The sequence below is a fragment of the Argiope bruennichi genome, chromosome 7 (assembly GCF_947563725.1).
Source record: "Argiope bruennichi chromosome 7, qqArgBrue1.1, whole genome shotgun sequence".
In the NCBI taxonomy this organism is placed as follows: Eukaryota; Metazoa; Arthropoda; class Arachnida; order Araneae; family Araneidae; genus Argiope; species Argiope bruennichi.
Window position 1 is genome coordinate 87,668,019 of NC_079157.1, and position 17,779 is coordinate 87,685,797.

The 17,779-nt window shown below is 28.2% G+C and overlaps 3 protein-coding genes across 3 annotated transcripts in view; all 3 read right to left on the reverse strand.

Moving 5' to 3' along the window:
* Nucleotides 1–17,779, reverse strand: part of LOC129976590 (uncharacterized) — a 466,684-nt gene that overhangs the window by 77,526 nt on the left and 371,379 nt on the right. The window lies entirely within an intron of this gene.
* On the reverse strand, nucleotides 552–5,478 carry LOC129976593 (uncharacterized). Its single transcript, XM_056090234.1, has 2 exons — nucleotides 5,305–5,478; nucleotides 552–1,866 (listed from the first exon to the last, which is right to left on the reverse strand). Exons 1-2 carry the CDS (start codon nucleotides 5,346–5,348, stop codon nucleotides 1,449–1,451), a joined length of 462 nt encoding a protein of 153 aa, XP_055946209.1. The 5' UTR covers nucleotides 5,349–5,478; the 3' UTR covers nucleotides 552–1,448.
* LOC129976585 (uncharacterized) lies at nucleotides 10,626–14,969 on the reverse strand. The gene is made up of 3 exons (XM_056090225.1): nucleotides 14,418–14,969; nucleotides 13,339–13,516; nucleotides 10,626–12,328 (listed from the first exon to the last, which is right to left on the reverse strand). Exons 1-3 carry the CDS (start codon nucleotides 14,941–14,943, stop codon nucleotides 11,911–11,913), a joined length of 1,122 nt encoding a protein of 373 aa, XP_055946200.1. The 5' UTR covers nucleotides 14,944–14,969; the 3' UTR covers nucleotides 10,626–11,910.

Sequence of the window (17,779 nt, forward strand, 5' to 3'; positions counted from 1 at the left end):
AAATTTTGAATATATATATATATATATATATATATATATATATATATATATATATATATATATATATATATATATATATATATATATATATATATATATATATATATATATATATATATATATATATATAAATTTAGGAACAATTCTATCAACGAACTTTACCGTATATCGATCCACAAGCATGTTAACTCAGAAACTCACTGATTTTAATATATGCAATTTACTATGTAAATATATTCAGTATTTCTAGAGAAAACTGAAAATATTTAATGCAAGTTTATTTTTGTTTATGAGCAGAAATTACTCAACTCAATTGACTAAAATCTTACAATTTGTGATTTTGTGACTATAATTATAGTTCTAAGACAAATTTTATTTTCAATATTTCTGTAAAAAATATCTGAAGAATACATATTCAATGTTCTGGTGCTTGATATTAATGGCATCCGAATTAATTAAATTAATTACCAAAACAATCGTTAAAGGTTTGAAAAGTATGAATCGCAAAAGTATGAAATAACAGTAACTTCCTCACAAACTCTCTAATAAACTTGTCATGCCAGAGAACGCCTTGCTTGGCATTGACGTGCAATAGATTACGAAATATTAACCTTTGGCGTGATTTTAGTATTTTTACGGAATCTATATTGTTATCCTTGGCAAGTTATTTGGCGATTAATCCTTGGTACCGTGTTAATAGTAGATAAAAATCAAGTTTATGATTTAGACACGTTTTTTCTCAATCGATTGAAACACGAAGTTAATACAAATCTGCATTTGTAGTCACAAATTCTCAAACGAAATTTGATAATTTAAATCCGTCATGATCCGTTTTTGAATGATCGCTTTTACTTATTTCTTAAATCACAAGCCAAGTGACAATTAACCCGTGCTTGGGTTTAGCTCATTTTTTTAAAATTGTTTGCACTATAGATGTTAAATCTGTATACTGAATTTTATCCCTGTAGCTCTCTTCGTTATTTAATTATCGTATTAACTTATATTCAAACAGCCGGACAGATGGAATTTCTCGTAACAGATTTTACTGAAACTTTGATAGAAATTTGAAAATTTGCCGTATACCAAATTTCAAAAGCCTAGTTAAAATCATTTCTGAGTTCTTCGTCACAGACAGACAGAAGGACATTTTCCAAAATTGGGTTTTTCGAACTCAAGGAGATCTAAAATGTGAAGATTCATCAAACATTTCTATTTGATTTATACTATACTTAGAAGTGCGATTTATACCATACTCTCTCTAGACTACGTATACGAAAAAGGGACAAGTACATTTATTAAAGAATATAAGAGACTGTCTTTGAGGAAATCACTCCCTCTGGTGCCAACTTCTAATAGTAATATGTTATATAATTTTATATCAACTTATTAATATGGAAAAAAATGTGAAATTTTTCTTAAAAAATTCTACATAGATGAGAAATATTCTTTTACGATGTGACATTTCTAAGAGTTCCATAATCCACAGCAGCCAATAACCATTCGTGAGCACAATAGAAAGCTATTTCCCATGTTTCTGAATATGAAGGCTCTCCGAAATATTGAACGAATCCAGCCTCACCGTCCGCTAAAGCTTGAAATTTAGTAATGTAACCGCTTTCACAATCAATTTCATGGATTTTGGCGCTCTCTTCCAGCTTCTTATAATAAATCAAAGCTAGTTTTTGTGCATTACCAGCAGTGAGGATTCCTTCGGCAAACAGGAAGTTGGCGATGTAATTGGCAGAAATCTGTATCAAAGCTTGCGGCAGAATGACATCAAAGTATTTGGCGATGGGACGTACGGAGAAAGCAGCGATTACGTTAGCATTAATGAAGCCAAGTCTCCGGCAGAAGTCTGCATAAAACCTGAAAACATAATTTGATATTGGGAAAAAAATGTATTTCTCATAAACAAACAGGGTGATCTATTTACACTTAAGAAATTGTACATTTATATATCTATATAAAATTCTATATAGGCACATATTTACAAAGCGAGATAGATTTTTCTTTAACCGTCATTTTACTGTATTTAAATAAATTTCGCACATTTATTCTTCGAAATTTAAAAGAAAATTGTCACCAAAGAGAGGACCACAGAAGATAGAAATAACATGTTGGAGTCCAAAGATACAATTGGCTGCAACGATTTGGATGAAATTTATTATATTTAGATAAGATTTTGTTTTTTGAACTTGTCTATACAGTACACTCCCAAGTATCCGGCCTAATGTGGCGAAACGGCAGGCTGGATAAAAAAAAGCCGGATAGGCCGGAGTTCTATGAATTCATTTCTTTGTCCACCAATACCAGAAGACAAAATTTTTATCCAAAAAGTCACTGTTTTAATACGTATTTTCTCACTTCTTATTGAGTACTAAGCCCTCCATTTGTCTCAATGTGAAAGCAGCAGCGGCCCGGTGAATCATAGAACCAGTTGCCGGTAAAGTGCTGAGTTAAAATAGAAGCTCTGTAATGGTTGTTTATATATGGTTGCATATAAGTTTATATATGTTTATGTATGCATGCTTCATTGTCATTTCAAGAATTTATTGGCGAAAAAGTAAGTTAAAGGATATAAACTCTTCAGATTTTAACATTAATTCTGTAATCCCCAACTTAAATGCAGGAAACATGAAAAAGAACATTAACGCACATCGTAGGCCTAATTCTTAAGAAAATGGACTCAAACTGATTTTATTATTTACTGATAAATGATTACACAGATATGAAAAGTAACCCTAAGGTAAGAGGATCAACAGTTTTATGGTTTCGGAAAGTCCTTAATAGATGACTTAATAGACGTTTTGCCTTTCTCATTTAATTACGAAAAAAAGTAAACTAATTCGGGTATGTCGCGAACCGGATTCTCGGGAGTATACTCAATAGGTATCTTTCCAGTAAAAAAAGCAATTTTACACACACACAAAAGCACACAATTTTTAAATAACTAATCATTAGAATAAGCATATTTAACTTCTTCTACGAAGTGTGGGAATTGCAGTATAGAGGTCAGAACAATATACTTGACTCGTATGTTGGGGTCCTCGGTTCGAGTCGCGTTTTTTTCTTTCGAATAACATGTTAAACTAAGTACATTCATGATTTTTTTTTATTTAAATGATCAGTTTATATGTAGATAAGATTGAAAAATATTCATATCTAATGAATATGTAATTCGTATCTAAATATTTTTTTCCGAAAAAATACGATTTTGCTAAAAGAAAATAGCTTTGAGGCAAAGTTCGGTTTTCCTTTCGGTTATGTTTTATGTAATTTCCAAGAGTAATGTCATCTGATTTCATACACCCAGGTAATTCGGAATTATTTAACAAGATGGAGTTTTATGCTATGTTAACTTCACAACATTTTCAGTTTGGTTGATAATATAATTGATTGAATAAAGAATAGCATCTTACGTTTGTTTAAATTTTGAGTGGATGATTTCCAGAAAAAAAAAATTTTCTTCCCATTTTGCTTTGGGCAATTACAACATAAAGAAGCATATTGACAAAGCGAAACTCTCTTTAACTAAATGCTGCTCCTAAAATGATGAAATATAAATAGAAATTGGTTGCTAAAGATAACACTGGACAATGCGTTGTTTTTGTTCAGACGCAAAGCCAGATGAAAGCATTTATAATGTTAAACAATATATAAGTAGGGATTGTTCGCCAAGGCTATTGACGTTTTACATTGTTATTAATATAAGATGCAATTCTTTAAAAAAGTTTTCACCGTATAATTTGTTACGAATAAAACACATGAATTCAATTAAAACAGTTTACTGCAATTTACATACAGTACATTTTACGAAATAAAAGTGAAAATCTTACTATGTATTGAATTATTGGCAAATGTTTGAATGTTTTAATGGAAAATTTGAAACCAATAAAAACATTGCTTCTGATAATGTATGAAATTTAGTTAAAAATATTATTGAATTTGAATGAAACGTTGTACGAAAATGAAAGTAATGTCGTTTAAAAGCAAAATTTTTTCCTTCTTAAGATAAAATAAAAGACATTTTTTATAAGATGATTGTTTTGGAAGATATGGATATCAACTTCCGAAAGCAAGTCAGAGCGGTTATGGATAGATTAATATGGGCGCCAAAATCGAAATTTTTTGGACGATATCTAGCATAAAAAATCGTGACAATTTTTGATTGCAACTTTAATATATATATATATATATAATTATATATATATATATATATATATATATATATATATATATATATATATATATATATATATATATATATATATATATATATATATATATATATATATATATATATATATATATATATATATATATATATATATATATATATATATATATATATATATATATATATATATATAATTATTTCGGAATCAAACTAAAAACTAAAGAAAGAACAGAAAATTGTATTTAGAGAGCGCAAATGCAACTACTTCAAAAACACAGATGAATCTAGACAATTAGTAATAAAAACCAAGTTAATAGGAAAAAAAGTATCAAAATTGAATTTTAAAAAATTAAGAATCCGGCCTGAAGACTTTCTGAAGGGTCACCCTCAGGCAGGGATTCAAAATAAGGGATTTTCTTCTGTGAGGATTCCAGACTAATTTGTCCAACAGTGTTGACACCTCTTAACCCGAAAATCCCCTGAAATTATCCCGGATTCTTATTTTATTTAATTTCTTTTTTATACTTTTTTTCTTATTAACTTAGTTTTTATTACTAATTGTATATATATATATATATATATATATATATATATGTGTGTGTGTGTGTGTGTGTGTGTGTGTGTGTGTGTTTGTTAAATCAAGAAGTATAATATGACATATATAAACACATGATTATATTTCATATTAAACTTTAATAGAATGTTCTAGAAGGGAATTTATTCATACAACGCAATATTTTAAACCTAATAAAACAATTAATTTAATTCCTATGGACGAAATTAGAATTATATAACATAAGTAAAAAGATGCATAAAAATCGAATATATTTTTCATTCTATGAAGGAATTGATTCAAGAAGACATATGCTCTCAATAATAATTGTGCAATTTTTATATATTTAAAAATTGGAAGGTATAATTTTAAATTCATTATACGATAATACGACCTCAATCATAGCAAATTCTGTTTTCGTGTAAAATTTGATCTCGGGCATCCCCTCAAGAAGATGAATAATTTGACCGATTTGAATTTCTTTTCCATTAAGATCAAAATAATAGAATAATCTTAGTAGAATCTTTTGGTGAACAACATTTCCTAAAACGCTGCCTATATATAAAATTTTTACCTGTATTTAAGCTGGCTAAATTGTTGAGGTGTAGCGTCCGTCATGTCGAAGAGTATGGTCAGCAATTCTGAAGATTGGACATTTTTAATAAAGGTATTTACAAATATAAACACCGCAGGAACCCTGGGAAAACTTGTTGCCACACTCTTGCAGCTGCATCTGTTTCCTTCATCCAACTCTAAAAAACATAGCATGTAGAGAAGTAATTGCACTTATTATTAAATGCCTTTTTTATTTACTACTTTCTTGAACAGAAATAAAATATGAGGATTTTATTAGTGTTCAAAAAGGCAGTAAACTCAGGAAAAAGTTCTAAAAATGAAGAAAGTTCATTGATAACATCTCAATAGGCCCATTTCATAATACGTCATATATGGGCATTTAATTTTTTTTATTTGTAAAGTGTAGCAAGTTTTTTTAAATTTTTTTCAACATTTTGCAAAATAATTTAATTTTCTAAGTAGAAAAAGGAAAAACTCAATTCAATACAAGAAAAAATAAGAACTCTTTTTTCCTCTTAATGCAAATATTACAGTAAAATGTTCTACCAAATGGTTTGTAATACAAGCATTTATCCATTGAATCTACACACTAATACTTATTTGTAAATTTGGTGTTCATACTCAAATATTCTGAGAATATGTATAAAATTAAGATGACATATAAAGAAATATTCAGCGTGCTAAAATAAACTAGAAAATAAGATGTTTCAGAGCGTTATTAGCTTAGTAAAAATTGTATCAGTTTTTTAATTCTTCATAATTTTAATGCAAATATTATCTTATCAAAATCTTGAAATCCTTAACTTATTTTAGGATTTAAGCAACTTATTTCAAACAATGGAACGAAAACAGGAAGCAATAGATATATTTTTTTCAATTTTCCATAAAAGCCCAATTTATTCGACTTTAATATTCTTTTCATGTGTGGTAAGGTCAGATTTCCTATGCAACATATGTCAAGTAACGGAATGAAGATAGGCAATACTAGTTATTTTTTTAAATTTCCCATAAAAGCCCAGTAAATTATATTTTAATGTTTATTTCAAGTGTTTTAAGATCGGAATATTTATTTTAAACTGAATAATTTCCTGTATAAAATATTTTGATATTTATATCCTTATCTATTTAGTTAAAAAATTATTTTATTAATATGGTAAATTAAATTTTCGTATAAATGAATAGAATTGCAAACGACAGTCTTTACCTTCATTTTCAACAACAGTTTCCAATTTAATTTCTGAGCTTTTCTTGCATTCTTTCTTGCTGTTTTGTATGGCTTCTCTTGTTTTCCTACCAAGAGATTCTCCGGATAAAGATTTACCTATTTTTTCATCAATTATATCTGAAGAATCTTTCAAGATTCTGTTGTTTAAGACACCATCTGCTTCTCCTCCAACAGTTTCCAAAGTATCTTCCAAAATATTTTCGTATATCACTTTACTTGATACATCAGTTATGTCTTTTGAAGGATCTTCCATGACACTGTTATGAAAAGCTGGTGAAGTTTTTAATTTCTCGGATCGAACATCAGTTTTGAAATAACTGATGAAAATCGGCTCTTTTTGCACAGCTTCGTCTGATTTTATTGGGTTTGATTCCACTGTACTTTTAACATGATAAAATTCAGCATTTCTGTCATTCAAGTCATGGAAGAACTGATCCAATCCGGAATGCAGGATTAATCCAGATGTAATTCCGAAAAGAACGACAAAAAATATTGCAAGATACATTATTGCTGCAAAAGCGGTTTTACTAAATGCGAAATGAGCATAGAAGCATTTATAGGAAATGAAATTCTAAATTTAGAGCTGGCATATACACGACATTTTATTGCTATTTGATGCTTTGTTTGCATTCAGTTGGTTAGGGAAATACATAAAATATGAGAAATAGTAAATCTCAGAAACTGTTGATTTTATAGCAGGTTTTGCAAAAGAGGAAACGTGTTTCTATATCAATTCTATGATAATTTTATGTATCTGAATTAATGTTCTTCAATTTCAGAATTCATATCTTATAAGACAGAAAGCGGTCTGTTATTCAAATAGATAAAATTAATTATGCAGACATTAAAATTTAAAATATCTAAAATTAAACAATTTTACATTCGCAGTAAAATGTGTGACGGCAACGAATTTCTCATTTTCAAAAATATTTCAACTACTTGTAGCAAAAATTTATATGATTATTTTGTGTATAAATAAGGTTCTTATGAGTTTTCATTTCCCATTTTATCTAGTTTAATCAGATTTGATAAAATTAATAGAGCAAAAATACATTTTAGAATAAATAGATAATTTGTACTGAAAAGAATTGCAAAGTATGTTTATCAGTTAAGTTTGTATACCGATATGAGGTTGTTTTTACGTTCTTTATTCATATGAAAATGCCTTTCTTCTAAGAAAGAATTCTTTGTACTCATCTTAGAGATTTTTATTTCCAGAATATAAATATGTGTACTTTCGAATTAAACTAAATGAAACAATTATATATAATGTCTGTTTATGAACAAGATACTAAAGAAATAAGGAGATAAACCAAGTGAATTTTAAATAACCTTTCAATGAGAGGTCACTTCTTGAAGTAATTTTTGAATTATTATAATTATGTAAACATGAAAAGCAATACTTCGATGAAAGAAAACTGAGCATGCCTTTCAAGTGAGAAAATTATAGGGTTGCCGTATTTTATTAGGACTTCTTTAAAAGAAATGGTTTCTCTCCAACACTGAAACTTAACAATTCAACGAGCCAGGCATGAAAATTATTATAATGACTGGAATTCTATATTTGGGATCAAATTTGACGCTGATTGGCTGTATCTTCACATGATATTTGTTTTTGCTTTCAGCTAAATATATGAATTTCATGCATTTTACATTACAAATTACAGATTTAAGTTAGATATTCGAATGAATTCGTCAAATAGGCTTGAAATAAAAAAATATATTATTTTAACTTTTTTCATGAATGCTTAATCCATGGATTTAAAAGCTTTTTAATTTCGAATATACGAAACTCAAAGCACATAGATTCAAAATAATTTCTATATGCTATTAATTCTTTTTTTTTTTTTTTTTCAAAATCTGCCTGCTAGTATCCCTATTCTCTGCTTAAATACTTTTGTAACGATTTGAACAAACACTTTTTTATGTTTATCCTTTCACAAAAAAATTTGAAATAGTAATTTTTGTCCTTATTTTTTTCTTGGACTTATTCCGCAAAATTAATGCTTCTTTCTTTAATTCTGATTCTGTGTGCATTTCCGTTCTTAGTGCGTCGTTTTATATAAACTGCGGCAGGAGTCATGGAATCATCATGCTAGAAATAAACTTCATTCCATGAGACCCTCAATTTCAGCCTGGCCTTGTCATCCGTGCGTAAGTACGATGTTACATTGACAAGACTCCTCATTGGTCATACCCATTTAACTCATTCGACACCTTTTAATGGGCGAAAGAGCCTCTACTTGTCCAATCTCCCTAGTAAGTTTGTCTGTTGTTCATGTTTGGATCGAATGTGCTAATTTTAAATGTCATCGGATACGATTTTTGAACTGCTCATCGGTGGAAATGCTGGTGAGTGATTCCCCCTCCCTCCCCATCAATTCTTTTAAATTTTTTTAAAGCATTTGGTATTTACTATTTTATTTAATATCTTATCATGATGTAATTTAAACATCTTGTTTCTCTTTAAAAGACAGCATGCCAACATTTAAATCGTAGCAGAGTTCGGCATATAATCCATTTTTACATGCATAATATTTTTTTTTATACATTTTAACTATAGGTCTGGTCCAGTATAGTTAGAACTGTCTCTTGCGCCAGTAAAATCCACAAATCTGATTGAATTCAAAAAATAATTAGAATTTTAGATTTTAGTTTATAAAATTGATGGCGTTCATATTCAAAATTAGTAGATACTCTTTTTTTTATCCTGCTATTAATGTTATGTCTCTGTTTGAATGGATTTTTTTCATCGAATAGAAAAAAATTTATGTTTCTTCTTTCTCAACAAATGAAAAAATCTATGGTTTTTACTAAAATATTTATAGCTTATATATTTTTTTTCTATAAACATATGCCATGGATTTAAGAAATTTTAGTTTTTAATACATAAAAATGGAAGCATTTAGTACTCCTTGCAAATTTTGAGATTCTGAATTAGGAACTTATTTCTGATAAAAAGTCTAAAAAATTGCTTGGTAAATTTTAAGTTTGTATTAGTTAGATGAGTTTCAAAATATAGATTTGTATTTAAAACCTCTCCAAATACAATCAAAATACATTCTTAAGAAATTTAACAATTTTTAATATTATGTTGTGTTGTTATGTTTATTAGAGGACTTTAGAAATCAGTTGGATTGCTGAGATGATTACATGTGAACAATATCAATACAATCTATTATTCGTAGATTAATCCCAATTGTTCCTTCGAGAAAAATATTTTTAGATTTCAATTTTCAATAGACTTTAACGAGTTTTTTTAAAAAGCCTTGCGTATGCATCAGATCATTTGACTTACAGAAGTGACGAAACATGTGTGATAGATTTCAAAGTCAATATCTATCAAGTGTTTCTTCTTGGTGAGTTTTATTATTACTGGATAAAAATACCAGTTACGTTTCATTTAAATTTTTTTTTCTCGTTTACATAAATATTCTGATAAATCAATGGTAGGTGTATCATTTTGTAAAACTTTCATTTTCATGATTTCATTTGCTTTTATTTTTCATATCTTTTATCTTATTATCTATTTATCATTTGTTCCAGGTTTTTAAAGATTGAATTTTGTTTTGTAATCTATATTTTTCATTTTATTCTTATGTGTTAAAATTCTGAACTTCAGTATTCTTTTGTATTAATAGAATATTTTAATATTTTCTGAATTCAGTTTCCGGTTTGTCGAGAATTTTATCTAAGTTTAGATGTTAAACTATAAACACTATTTTGTAAGAAATTTCGCAAAAATTGGAATTTTAAATATATAAATTATATTTATATACTTAAAGTAATTGAAAAAAACCAAAGATAAAAGCACTATCCCCCATCCTCAACCAGAAAGACTAAAGAAAAACTGTAATTGTAAATAACAAAATCTATATCATTCTTAAAAAAAATATCAAAATTTCGCATAAAAAATAAGAAACTAAAATTAATTTATTTGTTCCATTACGATATACAAGAAAGGCAATTTGAATTACACTTTATTGCTTTTTTCATATAAAAGCATTTCAAATTTTGACAATTAATTTTTGCAAATACATTTGAAGATTTGGTTTTTCTTGATTCTAGTTACTGAGTGAAAATAATGACAAACTCGTATTTATCTTTATTTAAAAGAATTTACATAATTATAGAACACTGAAAATATTTAATGAATGTTTGTTTTACTTTTTGAATAGAAATTACTCAATTCAATTCACTAAAATCTTTGAATTTGTGATTTTGTCACTATAATTATAGTTCTAAGCCAAATTTTGTTTTCAATATTTCTATAAAAAATATCTCCAGAATACACATTCAATGTTCTGGTGCTTGATATTAATAGCATCCGAATTAACTGCCAAAACAATCGTTAAAGGTTTGAAAAGTATGAATCGCCAAAGTATGAAATAACAGTATGAAAAGTTTAACTATTCATACTACTGTCTCCCAATTGTGTACAGTTAATAATGCACCAGAGGAAGTGGTTTCCCCAAAACTTTCTAATAAACTTGTCATGCCAGAGAACGCTTTCCTTGCCATTGACGTACAATAATTACGAAATATTAACCTTTGGCGTTATTTTATCATTTTTACTGAATCAATATTGTTAACCTTGGCTTATTTGGCGTTTAATCCTTGATACTGTGTTAATAGTACCTGAAAGTGAAATTTGGGATTTAGACACGTTTTTTATGAATAAATTGAAACACGAAGTTAATACAAATCTGCACTTGTTGTCACAAATTCTCATACAAAATTTAATACTTTAAATCCGTTTTTTGAATTATCCCTTTTACTTATTTTTTAAGTTACAGGCCAAAACATTAACCTGTGGTTGGGTTTAGCTCAAATTTTGAAATTGTTTGCATTATAGATGTTAAATCTATATACTGAATTTTATCCCTGTAGCTCTCTTCGTTATTTAACTATTGTATTAACATATATTCGAACAGCCAGACAGATGGAATTTCTCATAACAAATTTTACTCAAACTTTGATTGAAATATGAAAATTCGATGTAAAGGCCGTACATCAAATTTCAATAGTCTAGTTAAAATATTTTCTGAGTCACAGTCTGTCACAGACAGACAGAAGGACATTTTCCAAAATTGGGTTTTTCGAAGTCAAGAAGGTCTAAAATATGATGATTCATCAAACATTTTAATTCGATTTATATTGTATTTCGAATTTCGAATTATACCCTACTCTCTCTGTACTGCGTTTACGAGAAAGGGACAAGTACCATTATTAAATAACATAAGAGACTGTCTTTGAGAAAACCCCTCCCTCTGGTGCCAACTTCTAATAGTAACATGTGATATAATCTTCATCAACTTATTAGTATGAAAAAATGTGAAAATTTAAAAAAAAAATTCTACATAGATGAGAAATATTCTTTTACGCTGTGACATTTCTAAGAGTTCCATAATCCACAGCAGCCAATAACCATTCGTGATCATAGTAGAAAGCAATTTCCCATGATTCTGAATATGAAAACTCTCCAAAATATTGAACGAATCGAATCCATCCATCGGCTAAAGCTTGAAATTTAATAATATAACTGCTTTCACAATCAATTTCAAGGATTTTGGCGCTTTCTTCCAGCTTCTTACAATACATCGAAGCTAGTTTTTGTGCATTATCAGCAGTGAGGATTCCTTCGACAAACAGAACCTTGGCGATGTAATTGGCAGAAACCTCTATCAAAACTTGCGGTGGAATGACATCAAAGTATTTGGCGATGGTACGTACGGAGAAAGCGGCGATTACGTTAGCATTAATGAAGCCAAGTCTCCGGCAGAAGTCTGCAATAAACCTGAAAACATAATTTGATATTGGAAAATTAATGTATTTCTTATAAACAAACAGGTGAACTATTTACACTTACAAAATATTAAATTTATGCATCTATATAAAAATTTATATAGAAACATATTTACAAAGCGAGATAGATTTTCTTTAACCGTCATTTTGCTGTATTTAAATAAATTTCGCACATTTATTCATCTGAATTTAAAAGAAAATTGTCACCAAAGACAGGACCACAGAAGATCGAAATAACATGTTAGAGTCTAAAGATGCAATTGGCTGCTACGATTTGGATCAGACTTATTATATTTAGATAAGGTTTCGCTTTTTGAATTTGTCTATATAGTAAACATCCGAGTGTCCGGCCTAATGTGGCGACAATATTGTATTATATATATATATATATATATATATATATATATATATATATATATATATGTTGTGTGTGTGTGTGTGTGTGTGTGTGTGTGCGTGCGTGTGTTTGTGTGTGTGTGTGTGTTAAATCAAGAAGTATAATATTACATATATAAACCCATGATTATATTTCATATTGAACTTGAATAGAATGTTCGAGAAGGGAATTTATTCTTATTAAACAATAGAAATATTAAATATACAACGCAAACTTTTGAACCTAATAAAACCACTCATTTAATTCCTACGTCGGAAATTAGAATTATTTAAAATAAATAAAAAGATGCAGCAAAAAAAAAACAATTATTTCATTCGATGAAGGAATTGATTTAAGAAGCCATTTGCTCTCAATAATAATTTACAATTTTTATATATTTAAAATTTGGTAGGTATAATTTTATATTCAGTATACGATAATACGACCCCAATCATAACAAATTCTATTTTCTTTTAAAATTTGATCTCGGGCATCCCCTCAGGCAGATGAATAATATGACCTATTTGAATTTCTTTTCCATTTGAATCGAAATAATAGAATAATCTTAGTAGAATCTTTTGGTGAACAACATTTCCTAAAGCACTGCTTATTTATAAAATTTTTACCTGTATTTAAACTGGCTATATTGTTGAGCTGCTGCATCCGTAATGTCGAAGAGTATAGTCAGCAATTCTGAAGACTGGACATTTTTAATAAAGGTATTTACAAATATAAACACAGCAGGAACCTTGGGTAAACTAGTTACCACACTCTTGCAGCTGCATCTGTTTCCTTCATCCAGCTCTAAAAACATAGCATGTAGCGAATTAATTGCACTTATTATTAAATGGCTTTTTTAATTTACTAATTTCTTCAAAAGAAATAAAAAGTGAAGATTTTATTCGTGTTCAAAAAGGCATAAACTCAGGAAAAAGTTCTAAAAATGAAGAAAGTTCATTGTTAAAATCTCACTCAGCCCATTTCATAATACGTCATATATGAGCATTTAACATTTTTTATTTCTAAAGTGTAGCAACTTTTGCTTTTTTCCCCCCACATTTTTACAATAATTTAATTTTTGAACTAGAAAAAGTCTAAACTAAATTCAACACAGGAAATAATAAGAATCCTGTCCCCCTTCTATTGCAAATATTAGAGTAAAATGTTTTACAAAATGCTTTCTAATACAAGCATTTATCCATTGAATTGTAAATTTGACTTTCATGCTTAAATATTTTCAGAATATGTATAAAATTAAGATGGCATATTAAGAAATATTCAGCTCGCTAAAATAAACTAGAAAATAAGAAGTTTCAGAACTTTATTAGCTTAGAAAAAATTGTATCAGCTTAGTAAAAATTGTATCATTTTTTTTAAATATTTATAATTTTAATGCAAATATTATTTTATCAAAATCTTGAAATCCTTATTTTATTTTAGGATCCAGGCAACTTATTTCAAAGAATGGAACGGAAATAGGAATAAATAGTAATTTTTTTTAATTTTCCGTAAAAGCCCAATTTATTCTGTCTTAATGTTTATTTCACGTGTTTTAAGGTCGGATTATATATTTTAAAATGAATAATTGCTTCTATAATATCTTTTAATATTTATATTCTCATCTGTTTCGTTAAAAAATTATTTCATTAATATGGGAAACTAAATTTTTGTATAAATGAAAATAATTGCAAACGGAAATCTTTACCTTCAATTTCAACAACAGTTTCCACTGTAATTTCTGAGCTATTCTTGCATTCTTTCGTGCTGTTTTGTATGGCCGCTCTTGTTTTCCTAGCAAGAGATTCTCCGGATAAAGATTCACCTATTTTTTCATCAATTATATCTGAAGAATCTTTCAAGATTCTGTTGTTTAAGACATCATCTGCTTCTCCTCCAACATTTTCCAAAGTATCTTCCAAAATATTTTCGTATATGACTTTACTTGCTTCAACAGTTATGTCTTTCGAAGGATCTTCCATGACACTGCTACGAAAAGCTGGTGAAGTTTTTAAATTCTCGGATCGAACATCAGTTTTTAAAAAACTGGTGAAAATCGGCTCTTTTTCCACAGCTTCATCAGAATTTATTGGTTTTGATTTCCCTGTATTTTTAACATGATAAAATTCAGCATTTCTGTCATTCAAGTCATGGAAGAGCGGATCCAATCCGGAATGCAGGATTAATCCAGATGTAATTCTGAAAAGAACAACAAAAACTATTGCAAGATACATTATTGCTGCAGAAGCGGTTTTGCTAAATGCGAAGTCAGCATAGAAGCATTTATAGGAAATGAAATTCTAAATTTAGAGTTGGCATATACGAGACATTTTATTGCTATTTGATGTTTTGTTTGCATTTTGTTGGTTTGGGAAATACCTAAAATATGAAAAATAGTAAATCTCAGAAACTGTTAATTTTATAGCAGGTTTTGCAAAAGAGGCAAACGTGTTTCTATATCAATTCTATGATAGTTTTATGTACCTGAAAGAATGTTCTTCAATTTCAGAATTCATATCTTAGAAGACAGAACGCGGTCTGTTATTCAAATAGATAAAATTAATTATATAGACATTAAAATTTAAAATATTTAAAATTAAGCAATTTTACATTTTCAGTAAAAAGCGTGACAATAACGAATTTGTTATTTTCAAAAATATTTCAACTATTTGTAGTAAAATTTTATATGATTATTTTGTGCAGAAATAAGATTCTTATGAGTTTTCATTTCCCATTTTATCTAGTTTAATCAGATTTGATGAAATTAATAGAGCAAAAATACATTTTAGAATAAATAGATAATTTGTACTGAAATGTATTGCAAAGTATGTTTATCAGTTAAGTTTGTATACCTGTATTAGATTGTTTTTATGTTCCGTATTCATATAAAAATATATTTCTCCTAAGAATAATATTGTACTCATTTTTGAGATTTTTATTTCCAAATTTTAAACATGTCTAGGTTCGAATTCGACTAAATAAAATGATCATTTATGATGCTTGTTTATGAACAAGATATTAAAAAAAAGGAATAAGATAGATGACAGGAATTTTAAATACACTTTCAATGAGATGCCACTTCAGGAACTAACTTTCGAATTATTATAATGAAATGAATGAAAAGCAATAATTCGATAAACGAAAACAGAGACAGCCTTTCATGTTAGAAAATTATAGTGTTTCCGTATTTTATTATGTATTCTACAAAATAAGTTATTTTTATGCAACACTGCAACTTCAAAATTCAACGAGACAGGCATGAAAATTATCATAAAGACTAGAATTCTAAATTTGTGTCAAATTTGGGATCAAATTTGACTCTAATTGGATGTATCCTCGCATGATTTTTTTTTTGCCTTCAGCTAAATATATGAATTTCAGAGCATGTATTTTACATTAAAAATTATAGATTTGAGTTGGATTTTCGAATGATTTCGTCAAGTAGGCTTGAAATAGAAAATATATTATTTTAACATTTTTTATAAACGCTTAATCCATGGATGTAAAATCTTTTTAATTTCTTTTACACAAAACACAAGACACATAGATTCAAAATAATTTCTGTATGCAATTACTTTTTTTTTTCAAATAATGGCTGCTAGTATCTTTATTTTCTGCTTAAATGTTTTTGCAACGATTTTCAAAACGATCCTTTCACAAAAACTTTTGAAATTCTAATTTTTGTCCTAATTTTTTTCATGAATTTATTCCACAAAATTAATGCTTCTTTCTTTAATTCTGCGTCTCTGTGCGTTTCTGTTCTTAGTGTGTCGTTAATATAAACTGTGGCAGGAGTCATGGAATAATCCTGCTAGAAATAAATTTCATTCTATGAAACCCTCAATTTCAGCCTGGCCTTGTCATTCGTGCTGGAGTACGATGTAACATTGACAAGAACCCTCATTGGTCATACCCATTTAACTCATTCGACACCTTTTAACGGGCGAAAGAGCCTCTACTTGTCCAAGCTCCCTAGTAAGTTTGTCTGTTGTTCATGTTTGGATCGAATATCCTAATTTTAAATGCCATCGGATACGATTTTTGAGCTGCTCATTGGTGGAAATGCGAATTCTGGTGAGTAATTACCCCACCCCCATCAATTTTTTAAATTTTTTTAAAAACAATTAGTATTTACTATTTTATTTAATATCTTATCATGATGTAATTTAAACATCTTGTTTTTCTTTAAAAGACAGCATGCCAACATTTAAATCGTAGCAGAGTTCGGCATTTAATCCATTTTTACAGGCATAATATTTTTTTATATATATTTTAAATATAGGTCTGGCGCAGTATAGTTAGAACTGGCTCTTGCCCCAGTAAAATCCACAAATCTGATTGAATTCAAAAAATTATTAGAATTTTAGATTTTAGTTTATAAAATTGATGGCGTTCATATTCAAAATTAGTAGATACTCTTTTTTTTATCCTGCTATTAATGGTATGTCTCTGTTAGAATGGATTTTTTTGGTCGAATAGAATAAAATTTATGTTTCTTCTTTCACAACAATTGAAAATATTTATGGATTTTACGAAAATATTCATAGTTTTTATTTTATTTTTCTATAAACATATGTCATGGATTTAAAAACTTTTTAGTTTTTAATACATAAAAATAGACATTTGCATTTAGTAACACTCTTTACAAATTTTGAGATTCTGAATTAGGAACTGAATTCTGATGAAAAGTCTAAAAAATTGCTTGGTAAATTTGAGGTTTGTATTAGTTAGATCAGTTTCAACATGTAGATTTGTATTTAAAACCTCTCCAAATACAATCAAAATACATTCTTAAGAAATTTAACAAATTATTTAAAAATGCATTTTATTATTTATAAGGGAATGGCATTGAAATGTTTATTGTTTATTAGAGGACTTTGGAAATCGTTGGCTTAGTGGGATGATTACATTGTGAACAATTTCAATAAAAATCTATTATTCGTAGATTAATCCCAATTGTTCTTTCGAGAAAAATATTTTTAGATTTCAATTTTCAATAGACTTTAAGCCGTTCAATAGCCTTGCGTATGCATCAGATCCTTTGACCTACAGAATTGACAAAACATGTGT

What these genes read in the sequence shown, in the direction of transcription:
- LOC129976593 (XM_056090234.1), bottom strand. Translation starts at nt 5,348, where the DNA reads ATGACGGACGCTACACCTCAACAATTTAGCCAGCTTAAATACAG. An exon ending in TTTAGCCAGCTTAAATACAG is followed by an intron (nt 1,867 to 5,304) that starts GTAAAAATTTTA and finishes TTATGTTTTCAG; the next exon opens with GTTTTATGCAGACTTCTGCC.
- LOC129976585 (XM_056090225.1), bottom strand. Translation starts at nt 14,943, where the DNA reads ATGTATCTTGCAATAGTTTTTGTTGTTCTTTTCAGAATTACATCTGGA. An exon ending in AACTGTTGTTGAAATTGAAG is followed by an intron (nt 13,517 to 14,417) that starts GTAAAGATTTCC and finishes CTATGTTTTTAG; the next exon opens with AGCTGGATGAAGGAAACAGA. An exon ending in TATAGCCAGTTTAAATACAG is followed by an intron (nt 12,329 to 13,338) that starts GTAAAAATTTTA and finishes TTATGTTTTCAG; the next exon opens with GTTTATTGCAGACTTCTGCC.